The following is a 13,266-nucleotide window of genomic DNA, read 5'->3' as shown; positions in this document are numbered from 1 at the left end:
CCTTCCATCAGGAGATCTTTTTAGCATATTTAGGCTTTCCGGCCAAAAACGATACGCATGCAAGCAGTTACCGAATCCATTCGCGAATATGGTCGCGTGGCGGCGTTGTCTCTTGTTGTTGACATGTAAGCAACATTTCATCACATGATCCACCATTACTACGTTTAATGAATATATTGATGGATTCTTTCAATTTCACAGTGTTGAACAACGGAATGGGAAATCAATTTTGGTGAGTCTGGGCGGAAGTTATTGCGTACGACAAGGCAGATTAGCCGAATTCCATTAAATTTGCGCTTTGTTGGTTCACCGTTTTTCTGTATAGCGAGTGCTACGAAGCATTGGATTTTATGTTTTAATATAATATATATTTTTATGTCAAAATAAGGCAAAAATCGTCATAAAAAAACCAATCACTTTTTTGGTTGTTGTTAATATTCATTGACGTATTGAAGCAGAAGCAGAATTATCATACCTAGCATTGTTATTGCATTTAGAGTCCAGGCTTGTAATTTTAACCATTTCTTGATTGATAACCATTTATGATAGCGTGGTTCAACCACGGCAGCGTGGTTCAACAAAGATGAAAACTTATATTAAAGTAAGTTCAAGGCTCGTGCTTGAAACAAAACTGCACATACGTTTCTCTGACTCACGTCGTACAGTCATGTAGAGTGTATCCATTCCAAATGTTTGTTTTTTTTTATCATAAAAACCACTGCTGCTACAGCGCTCTTCAGACATACTTGCAGGAATGCTGCAGAAGAAGGGATTTTTCCCCATATGCAAAATATTCAACTTCCAGCAAAACATTCTTTTTGCTGGTTTTGATGCTGTTCCTTTGTCGGTTCGTAGTTTGTGTGGAAGGGAAATTAAATTGAAAGAGTTTTATAAATTGAGTTTTGTTGCCAACTCCACTGCATGTACAAATATTACATTGCGAACGTCGTGCGATGACGACGCTAGCCGCTTTCCACCGGTTGAGTGGATGGTTAGTTTCTGTGTACCATACCAAAACACGTGTGAATGAACTTCTCGATTCTAAGTTTTCTCTCAGTACGTCATACAAAATCAGGCAGAAGGCGTAAGATAGCGAACGTATTCGTGAAAAAGGTGACTAAAGCAACCTTACGCTGGGGTGGAGCAGATGGAAATGAAATTTGTATTTGTACTTGAAATGCATTTAAGAATGGAATCTACAGAATAATCCTCGCAACGGGACAATCAACATTTGTTACCGTTTTTATTGCAGATATGTTGCGCAGCGTAGCACCATACTTTAAAAAAGTAACAAAAAAATGTCTTTAGATTTGAGATCAAAGTGAAAAAAATGAAAACTAGCAGATTTCTTACTGTGTATGACAATTACTTTCTGTATAAAGACATCCTCGACACAAAACTGCGACAAAAATTTGATACCGATACCGACGATTAACGATACCGACAACTACACCCGATTTCGAGGCTTTACTATACGTATTATTTTTTTCCTTTGTACCCCTTGAATGGAACAGAAATTAACTGACAAATGTCCCCGATAAACACAGATAGTCTCTATTAATTTGCTTCACTTCCCAACCTTCGAAGCACCCTTCGGTTCAGTTACTATCGATGGGATAAATCTTTCTTGATGCTTTGTGGTTTAACGGTTCACTGCTCAAGGAATCGGTAGCAAAACTTACTTGCAGTAGTAAAGACGGCCATCCTTAGCCGTATGAGCCGTCCAACCTTCCTTCAGCTGTTCCTGAAGCGTCTCTAGATAACGACTAACGTCCTGAATCGGTGGTGTTGATGAGGCACTGGAAGAGGAGGTCAGTGACGAGGGTTGCTGAGCCGAAAGCAGGTTTGGTGCATGTTGCTGGTACTGGTGGTGCTGCTGCTGTTGGTGTTCTGTGCTGATCGTAGAACTAGGTTGCAGAAGCATTCTGTTGCGGTCGACGTCCTTCGGCAACGACGATCGACGTCGTTATCGAAGCGAGCGAAGGAATAGCTGAAAGTACAGCATACGAATGAGGAAAATTAAAAGAAACCAAATTAGATCTAGATGCAAAAAATACAACACCAATAGTGTAATGCGTTTAATTAAATGCAATAATCCGTTTATTGAGGAGGCTATATCAACTGTTTAATATCGTAGCCATTAACGAAACAAGAAATTTGTATCTATATTTTCTTTAATTCTAATTATGTATTATGACTGGTGTAGCCATTTGCAAATATTTGCGCAAATGTTTCATCTTTGTCATTTATACATCAAACCGACACTGAAGTCATTCAAACGTCACAGAACCTATGCATTCGTTTAACATTGGAAACATTTCAAAATTTTGAAGCATTCAAGCATCATCATATTTTGCCATTGTTCCAATAGAGCTTATCAGTTATCGTCAAGGAACACCTTGTCACTTAGAGTTTTCCTCGTTGCTCATCCACGATGTGGAATAACACCCGACTGAACTAATCGTTGCAGTGCAATCAGCACAGAGTCAGTTACAGAGTCACACATCCTCTAAGAATAGTTAAAGATACAATGTGGCCGGATTGAAAATTGAATGTAGCAGTAGTGTCGCAAGATGATGCGAACATTCTACGAAATGCTAACCATCTTCCGGTATTCTCTACGTTTGAATCGTGCTCGCAGAAGAGAAATGTTTATGACAATCATAGCTGCTACGTCTTCATACCGTTTCGTCAACCCTTTGCTGATCCTTTCACATTGCGATAGACGAGAGTAACTAATATGTTGAGTGCAAAAACATGCTTCTAGTTTAAGATATTTTCTTTCGTTCTTTTAAGACTTTTAAGATGTTTTTTTTCTATAAATAAAGGATGAAAATGACAAGCTATGCTAGCAATAATCCTACCGAATGTAGAAAAAAAAAGATCCCCATCAATCAGTTGTCACTAACCCTTGATGGATAATGCATGTGCACATTCATTATTTTTTTTATAATTTATGTAGTGTACTATATATTGTAGAAGCACAATTAAAATCCAAGTCGCATGGCACATAAAACATGCACTTTAATGATATCCCGAAGTTTTTAAACCCCATCGAAAACACAAGCATTTTCAACTCCTAGCGTCACTTGTTTTAGAAAGGCGACGTGCATAGCACAAATAAATTATGGTTGGGCGTTGATGACGAAGACATAAATAGTGAAATGTAGATTCTTCAAGAAACGGTAAAAAGGATCTGTACGTACGAAACGGAAGCATGAGGCTAGGATCTGAGAAATGTCTGTCTTATAATTGAATTCAGGCGCATACTAGACGGACAAGCACGCCTTACACTACGCCATTCTGCATCGTCTGCTACCCATACCTAACGAGCGAACGAAGACTTTTTTTTGCTTAATGGTCGTATCTTGAACTACATCCGTAAACTTCCGAGTGTCCAGCGTTTCCTAGCGCGGACGCGTCTGTGTGTATGCGAGCATAAGAAGGAAAGGATTTGCTACACCCATCCACCTCCAAAGCGACAGGACGGGCCAAGCAATTGAGTTTTGTGCAACAGCTGCGTTTCAAAGCCACTGTCAGTCACACTCACGCCACACGCAGAAACACGATGCAATTGGGTTAGTGCAGCTCGTTCACGTTGGTGATAGATGAGTTTCAACCTTCTGTATTGTGCTTTTGTGTTTAATGCTTTTAGAAGAAATATGGGAAACGTTGCGCTCACTGCGAAAATGAGCGATTGTTTCGGACCATTTGCCAGCCCATTTTTACCATTCCACCCACGGAAAGCTTGTTTTCATGGCAAACCGCAACTAGCGGTGGGTGTATTGTTAGATATGGCCAGAAAAGTTTGTAAAATAAATGAGAAACTTAAATTTTAGTATTCAGCGTTGTAAGTGTTTGAAGCAATGTTCGTAACAATGCTATTAAAATTAGGTTTTGCTATTATATATTTTTTTCTATTATATTATATTTTGCAATATTACTACCCCTACTATTGGAACTAGCACAACTATTGGTACACTTACCCTAACAAGAAGAAGAACGAAAGAATCGCGATTCACGGTTCGTTCTTTTTCAAAAAGAACTGGGTCGTTATAGTTCACCAAAAAGAACCATTTTGCCCATCTCCAGTCCCAACCCCGGGGCGGATGGTGGCGCTTGGTAAAACAGAAAAGGGATGGGTTAGTCCAGGTCTCTGGGCTACTTGAACATCGGGTGGACTACATGACGTCAAACTAAGCTGTCACGAGGCCCTCTAGAGGTATATTGGAAGCTTGAGCGCAAGGCCAGTCACCCTGTTTCAAGTATCATAGTGACTACAGTGACCGGTTAAATCCGAGATCATCGGCTTCAGAGCTATTATTGGGGTAGATCACGGTCTAAGCCAGTTTTTTGTATGCGTTTTGACGTTTCCAGGCTTATCCGCTTACAGCTCGCCATACAAATGGCAAGCCAAGTTAAGCCTAGGAAAGAAGGATTAGATTGGTTTCTCAATGAAAGTACCCAAGTACTTAAAACCCAAACTCGACAAATGTCAAAACAAAGAATTTTGCTAGCTGGCCTGAGCCAGGTTAGGCCAAGTTTCCCGTGTGCGAAAAAGGTAAACAATTTTTTTTAACGAAAAGAACTGAAAAAGGATTATTTTGATAATCAGACTTGTATATTATTTCAAATACATTGAAATTAAAATCAAATTACTAAACTTAAATCGATTTTTCTCAAATTTTAGTTTCACAAAAATGATCCCTTGTGTCATTCTTTATGTCAAAATGCTATGTCCTTTACGAATCTGTACAGAATGATACCGCCCGGTACCTGGATTATTTGACAGATACAGGCTTAAAGCTTAAGCTTTCTAACTTTTGTGATGATCTACCCCAATGACAGGCTATGCACCCTGCGCATGCGAGGCAGATTCTTCGACATCAGATTTATTAACATTAACTCCCCTACTGAAGACAAGGACGAAGAGAAAAAGGACTTGGTGTTCTGCTGCCGCCTCGCAAAAAACTTTGACCAGTGTCTCAGGCATGACCTTAAAATCATCCTGTGGACTTCAATGCTAAAATCATTAGGGAACCAATGTCCCGCCAATACATTGGCAGTCACAGTCTACATGAGCACAGTAACAACGATGATAGTAGATTGATTCATTTTGCAACAGTAAATAATCTGGTTGATGGAAGTACCAAATTCGTGCGTCGGGATATCCACAAAGCCACATGGGTATCCCCAGGATAGAGCCACCAATAATCAGATCGACCACGTGTTGATAAGCTGCCGAAGACAATCGAGCCTGTTAAATGTCAGAACATATCGAGGTGCCAACATCGATTCCGATCATTACTTGGTTGGCCTAGTGATACGTTGCAGAAACCCTCGCCCCCGCGCCAATGAAGGTGAAGTAAACAGGCATTCGACTCAACACGGACTCTCTATAGAAATGTATAGTGCAACAGGCATTCGTAACCAATCAGTTACCAATCAGAGATCCTCTTGCGATGGGTATTTTGATGAATTATTTTGTTTTATTTTTTTCAGTATTTTGATGATTTATTAAACGATCAGTTCAACGAACAGCTAGAGGGTCCTCTAGCAGGTGATATCATGCTACTGCCACCTAGTAACGACGCAACCTGAAAGGCCAACCGTTGGCTCCAGAATAATAATCTACCAGGCAGCGGCGGAATAGTAGCCGAACTGATCAAAAAATGGAGATGCAGCACTAGAAAACGAAATTCATCGAATTATTATCGATGCCTTGTGATTGGAATCTTGGTATCATCTACCCCATATACAAGAAGGGAGATAAGCAAGAGTGCAGCAGTTACAGGGGTATTACGGTGTTGAATACCGTTTACAAAATATTTTCCCTATTATTATTACGACAAGATCGTCTTGTCCCTGTCTTGACTTGTAATATTCGTTGAAAAGGTAGTTGGAAACTATTAGAGAGGATTCCGAAATGAAAAATCAACCACTGATCAGATACACTCCTACATTCTTTCCATCTCTTCATCGACTTCGAGGCCGCATACAGCATAGCCAGGGTAAAAGTTGGAGATGGGCTAGCTTGTCTACTCTTCAACCTAGCGCTAGAGAAGGCAATCTACGACTCGGAGGTGGGAAACTTCAGGGACCATGTGCTATAAGTCAGTCCTGATCCTGGCATACGCCATAGACATAATTGATTTACGGCTTTCCTACGTAACAGATGCTTACAGAAGGATTCAGGAGGTGGCAGAAAAGATCCGGTAGGAGATTAACTAGGCAAAAACCCAGTTGATGGTGGCACCATCAACAACCCTACCAACAAATCTTAACTCACGCAGAACAGATCGGTGAGCACACTTTCAAACGCATCCAGAGTTTCACCTATTTTGGGTAAAGGTCAGCACCGACTACGACATTGATGTTCAGTTACGCACTAGGGCGCTGGCTGCCAACCGGTCATACTACAGTCTGAGGAAGCTTCTCCACTCAAAACACCTGTTGCGACGAACGAAGCTGTGACAATATAGAACCTATATAATTCCAGTACTCACATACGCCTCTGAGACACGGACTTTGTCCAAATCTGACGAAACCCTCTTAGCCGCGTTCGAGATGAAGATGCTCAGAAGGATTTTTGGCCCCGTATGTGTGGAAGGACAATGGAGGAGCCGCTACAATGACGAGCTCTATGAGCTGTCCGAAGAACTCACTGTCGTACAGCGGTTTATACTCGCCAGGCTCCGGTGGGATGGTCACATTATGAGAATGACACCAGACGACCCAACCCGTAAAGTCCTTTAAGTCGTCCACGTGGACAAAGGAGCCGTGGTAGGAACAAATGATGGCGTTGATGCGTCCGCCAGAAAGTCCGGGATAATTAATTGACAGACGAAGGCGCTCGACCGTGAGCGGTTTCCTTTCCGAACTCCTGCAGCAGGCCAAAAATGCGAAGTGGTTGTAGCACCGGATTAGTCAAATCAATAGTTTTTTTATAGTTTTAGTGTAGACCTAGTTGTTTATCTCTTTTTTCTCTATGTATTCGCTATATAAATGTAATGTAATGTGTTATCTCTTCTCTATGTAAATAATTAACGGGTTTTTTTTTTATAATACGTCTCATAAAACACAAATTGCTTTGATATATTATTGTAAAAATCAGGTAGTTTAGCTAGTTTTGACAACAATGTGGAAAGTAGCAATCGAACCCATTGTTTTATTGTTTAACCAGTGAATAAACTTCACTCTAATGATAATTCAAGCTTTCACGTTAATGCAACATCGATTTGACTTTTTGTTCAACAAATTTATTGCAGTTGTTTGCCATTTACATTAGCATGTCGGAGGATTTTCATCTGTGACTTTGCGCTACTTTAACTAAAAATCGTTGATTTTTTTAAAAACTTTGTAGATCCGCTAACTTATATTTAAACTACTTTACACAATCAATTGATTTATTTTAGTAATATCGTAAATACATGATGTTGGTAAAATGTTTGCCGAAATAAATAAGCTCTGTGTAAGTACGATTATTTCACTGCAGATATTGGTATTTTCAAACGATTCACAAAACATTATTTACCCTTGGGCTAAACATTGCCCACGAGGGAGCAGCAAAACTTTGTCTCCTAACAACGTGTATCACTTAACATTTTGTAGCTTCGAAGGCTCCCATCGCGACGACGGGATGACATTCAATTAAAGCATCTTACGCTGAAGCAAGGGGCCAGGTGTTTTTCGGAGTTCATGGTGTTTTTTTTTTCGCAAAAAGTTTTCCTGCCCATCCTACAGATAAGTCACGCCACTGAATGTGCGATCCTATTAATAAATGTTTCCCGGCTATGACCGTCGTGGTGGCGATAGTGACGAGAGAGAGAGAGAAAGAGAGAGAGAGAGCATGCACATATATATATATATATATATACATCTGAACGACGAAAGCTTTTCCCGACATGACATTGTTTAGCTCAACTTCCGCCTAACAGATGAGTGGCCTGGACAGGCGGCTGCCGATGTGGTAGAGGGTGAAAAAAAGTTTTACAGAAATTCCACCCGCAACCGAGAGTTGGCGATGACGGCGGCCGTCGAAAATTCGACAGTGGGATTTAGCATCCTATCTACCGAAACGATGAAGCTGCCTGAAAGCCGCACATCATCTCGGCGACGCGTACAGTCCTGCGTTTCCTCCCAAGGAGCATATCAAACCAAATAGTGGCACGGTCCAAACACCATCGTTTAGAATGCTATCGAGCGGAAGGGGCAAGCGACCTGCTGAACACGAAGCCATCGAAAACTTCGCGTTAGGATATTAATTCACCATAGCAAACAACTAGCGAAGAACTCAAAAGTTTGTTCGTTTTGCTAAGAATTTTAAGTTCGCAATTGTGTGACAGTGTGGAAGTCGATCATGTCCTCCGATGTAGCTTCACAACGTGCTTCACGCACGTGTGAGGCTTTTGCGAAAAGCGAATAAAACGCCATTTTAACGGCCTGTTCCAACGCTTCCACACAGCGTGAATTTTCCACATTTTCCCATCGAAAATATCTCTATCTGTGGACGGAACGTAGTTTGGTGTGCATGCATGGGTAAGAAGTTCATTGGGTAGGTATTAATGTGCTCTTTCACAGTCTGCAATGTATAGCATTGGAATCTAAAAAAAAGAAGAATGAAGAATGTTTCCCCACCACATGTCGTTTTAAAATGAAGATGTATAGCTATACAGCTGCAGGGAAGAAAGCTTATCTACCAAGGCATTTTTCTGAATCTGAAAGTATTTGCGTGAATTATGTTTGCGTACGTAATTCGAAGCACGGAAAACCGTTCTCTCTTTCCCTAACATTGAAAATTCACGGAAATATGACAAAGTTAAGCATTACATCAAGAAAATATACCTCGTTTGTGTAAATTAGCATAATGTGCTGCTAGCTTTATATATGAGTTGGCAGTTTTGGTTTACCGAAAGATCTACAAATTTTACTACTACTTTTTTATCTTGTGTCACATTTATTGTATTGGCTATCCGCGCATAATGAAACATATAAATTCCCCTTTACAAATACTGGAATACTGATTACAACGAGACCTTCTGAAATGAAAAAAAAATACCAAATTTTGTACAATGCCTTTTCACACGAATATCAGTTTTGAACGAACGGAATAATCATTTATTTGTTGATTGGAAAATATTATAGATAATTTAACTGATAAAATGTGTTCTTTCCAGCGTAAACTCAACTTTAGACTTGTGAAAAAAAAACAAAAATTAAGGCTTTTTTATATGTGCAGAACAACCAGGCATGTCAAGCCAGGTATTGCTTAACATTATTGGCAATTTCATCTAAGTCCCAATTTCCGTTGATTGAGAAAATTAAAACCTATTATTAGAAATCTTAAAGACCACTCGCCTCAAAGTGATCTTTAAGATTTCTAATAATGACAAAAATGATAAGTTACATTTATTGGACGAAAGGAGCTGTGGCGAGACTATCGAGTCTTATCCTATAGAGCTTAACTCGTTAAATAAACACGGGGTAAAATTTTGTTGTTAAGACATTAAAATATTCTTATTAAAATATACTATAATACGGCTATCTTACGTTTCATTTCAATTTTAACTGACCCACTAAAGGACACCAGATTTACTGTCAACTCACATGTTTTACTTTTCAACCATCAATTGCTAAGTTATACCGCAGTTACAGTGATGTGCGGGCAACATTCCTTTTTCACCGACTGGCGCTCTAAATTCCACGGTCGTATACAGAGTAGGGTGCACAATATGAATGAAGCAAAAATTCCGCTCGGATCAAATGTCAACAACCGTACGCTTTCGAAATCGTGCAAAGCCGGCGAAAGAGCGGACATGATGTGCCAGCACGTTTTCGGCACGGTACAAGCCAGCTAATCCCAACATCGTAATCTTCTGATCCCATCATCGTGCCGTTTGGACGGAAGCTTTCTTGATCCCTTGGTGCCGACGGATACCAACGCAATCCTCTGTGATTGGAGGCACAAAAGCAGGAAAAAAAGTTCTCCAAACGAATTCAAAGCAAACTTCCAACCCGTTCTAGCAATAGTAGGCGCATCGATAGCTAATACTACTTACTATCCTATTGCACTACAGGAACCATTTTAAACCAATATTTTTTACTTTGCTATTTTTAAGCATCACCAATGCGGAAGTATTGAATGCGTTCCGGATACGATTGTAGCTACGATTTTTCATTGGACTGAATATGTGGGACGTCTGGGGAATATGTGGGATAACCATAATCTAGACATGTGTTATTGTTGATCATGATAAAAAGAAAGGATTCAATTTTTGATATTAAATATTAACATAATAATCGTTGCTTACGCATATAATCCTGTCAAGTTATACTTCATTTTGCATTAAGACTTACAGTAGAGTACAACAAAGCAAGTAACCCAAACTATTTTTGAGTGATATCGACGCGGTAAAACTCTACAAATATTTAAAAAAACATTTTATAAAGGATCAATGCTTCATCTTGCCGTAAAACGTCTTAAACCAATACAGTCAAATTATTTGAAATTAAAAAAAAAAACGTTTGACGCAGACATGCTTCGTTGAGCGATTTGTAAATACCACCACAAGAAATTTCCCTCATCTTACAATCTTGTAAGCACTTTACTGAAATAAATCACATAGCTTCTAATGACAACGTCAGATTGTTTAGCTAACCATGCGGAAAAGAAAAATCACCTTCGCCTTACTTCATCAACATTCCATTCATTCTGGCCGACTTTAGCAACCGTGGCCAAAGTGTAGTATTGCAACAGGAAAACTTCTTCCCTTTTCCAGTCATCAGTTTAAGTTCCTTTAGGCGTTTTGAAATGACAACGCAACATTAGTTAATTAATGAAACAAAATTTTGTGGATTTTGTGTAAACTTACCATAAAGAAAGCTGAACCAAACCAAACGCCTTAACAAGAAGTCACTTTTGAAATTAGAGTGATGTTAAATAAAACAACGAATAACACAAGATATACATAATCAACATATTGAAACAACAGTCAAAATAAAGTAATCATAATAAACATCACAAGCATCAAGAAAAGATTCTATTCTCGGTACTCGACGAAGTATAATTATAACGTTTGGAAAAATAATACAAAATCATCCGGTTGCAGAAAACCTTCTTTGCCAGATGCTGTTAAAAGTACGACTTAAAAGTTGACTAAATATGAGCATAACAACATTTCGTCACAGCTTGCTAAGAGACATGGGAAAACTGACAAAGCTCATAAGCTGAAGCAGAAGTACACGGTACAGCATCAAAGCAAATGTCTCAAGGATCCAAGGACAACCGTGATTGTGGCTTTCATCACGCTCATTAGCATCTCCATATGAATTCATGATTGGAATGCAACGATGTTCCAACATTGGCCTGGATCACACGTTAAGCTAGTTTTTTTTGTATGCATTTTTATGGTTCCTGGCACATTCGTAGCCAGTTCCCTGTGCAAATTGGCAAGCCAAGTAGACCTAAGAAAAAAGGGTTAGATTGACCAAGAGGGCACGACAAATGTCAAAACAAAGCAACATATTTCCCGTATGCAAAATGCAATGAGTTTGAATATAATGTTTTGATTTCTGATTCTGATTTGTCATGTTTATATACATTTTATAGACATATAATGCATCGGGTTAAATTTTTGGTTTAACGTTTGACAGATTTGAACACAACAATGTATGGTTCAGCACATATTTTGTTGCTCAACCATCGGTAAATCGAATTCAACTTCCTATTTTACTAACAATTCTGACCTATTATTGCCTTAGAAATGATTATCATTATGCAACTAACACCGCGTGTATTTACTTCTACCCCACACACAACAGTATGAATCTGTTGAAAACGGAAAATCACGTTCCCAGTTTCCAATTCTATAGAAATCTATTCCTCTTCCTATTCCTATGACCCTTCATGAGAGGGGTCCCGGTTTCCGTCAGAACATTCAAACGACTTAGACCCGGTGTTCATTCGCATCTGTCGTCAAGTGGGACACGTCGCCCTTACCCCATAGGGCTAAATTTAGCAGCAAACTTCATGACGTATATGAAAAACCCGAAACACTTCTCGTCTATCTTTTTTACTGCTCGTAGAATTCCCATTCTCCCAGTTCTTGTCTATCGTATCTAATGATATCTGTTCTAATTTAACCACTACTACTCACGCAGCATGCAACTGAGACATATGGTTCCGGAGCGAGTCACTCCTTCTCGTTATACATAACAAGGCTCAGGTCAGGTCAGAACTATGAAGTTTCTATTAAAATTCCATTGCATGATTGCGTTGAAGTAACATTTACACCAGTCGACACAAATTTTCAATGCTTAGTCGGTCAGTGGGTGACAAATACCAAAACACTTCGATACTTAGGACGCCCTCCGTTAAAAACTAATTTCATTGCTACTAATTACACCAACAATTGGACTTCTTTCTAGTTTTATCACACCTCGACTGTGTAGAAATTAATGTATTATTGTATCATTATAATAAAAATTCCTGACCTCTTTGAATTACATCAAGTACTTGATTCTATTCTTACTTACATATTTCTTATCAATTATCTTTCACTCGCGCTAATGCCGTTTTGTTGCGTAAATTCAAACAAAAAACCAGAACGAAACAGCAAATGATAAGACATGCTTGATCTACCCCTAGCTGTAACAGATTTACTATCGAAAACCCCCTATCGAAACGATTTACAGCACAAACAGCCCGTTCCGAACATGGGAAAATAAGGCGCGATCACAAGTGTGAATCGAGATGATCTTGTACGATCACCGGTATGATATACGATACGATACGATACGATATGATCACCGGCAAAGTATAAACATCGAAGACAGAAAAAGGCAATCTAAGTATCATAATGATATTTAAGAACGTCAGCGATACGTCTATCGTAGCTAATAACGACACCCCTGCATCATTGCCGGTATACCTTCATCTTGGCGGTGGTTAAAGAATCGGAAGTAATATTCAAGTGCTGCAACTTCCACCGCTTTGATTTTTTTCCATTTTTCTATATGCCCTTCTTCGATGACATCCATCCAGTTTCTCGCTGCGCTACTTATCAAAAAATGGTATTTTCCGAATCCAGACTCAGCAAGCACTTACATACATCGTAATGCTATGGTTCTTCCGATAAGAGACCCCACCCGGTAACCAGTAAAGTAACATACATTCTTGATGTTAAGGTCCGTAGAACGGGAAGGATAAAGTGAGTGAAAAGTGTGTCAAACACAGCGTTCGGGGCGACATTCGAGAAGTGACGTTCC

The 13,266-nt window shown here is 39.4% G+C and overlaps 1 protein-coding gene across 1 annotated transcript in view; it reads right to left on the bottom strand.

Annotated features, from left to right (window-relative positions):
* LOC128719218 (uncharacterized) overlaps window positions 1-1,924 on the bottom strand; it is a 62,073-nt gene extending 60,149 nt beyond the window's left edge. The window contains exon 1 of the mRNA XM_053812841.1: window positions 1,683-1,924. Within this exon, the coding sequence (XP_053668816.1) occupies window positions 1,683-1,924 (242 nt within the window). The remainder of the gene's footprint in view (window positions 1-1,682) is intronic.
* Window positions 1,925-13,266: the final 11,342 nt, after the last annotated feature.

Source organism: Anopheles marshallii, chromosome 2, assembly GCF_943734725.1.
Source record: "Anopheles marshallii chromosome 2, idAnoMarsDA_429_01, whole genome shotgun sequence".
Classification (NCBI taxonomy): Eukaryota; Metazoa; Arthropoda; class Insecta; order Diptera; family Culicidae; genus Anopheles; species Anopheles marshallii.
Note: the sequence above shows the minus strand (reverse complement) of the source record. Positions and strands in the feature narration are given on the sequence as shown.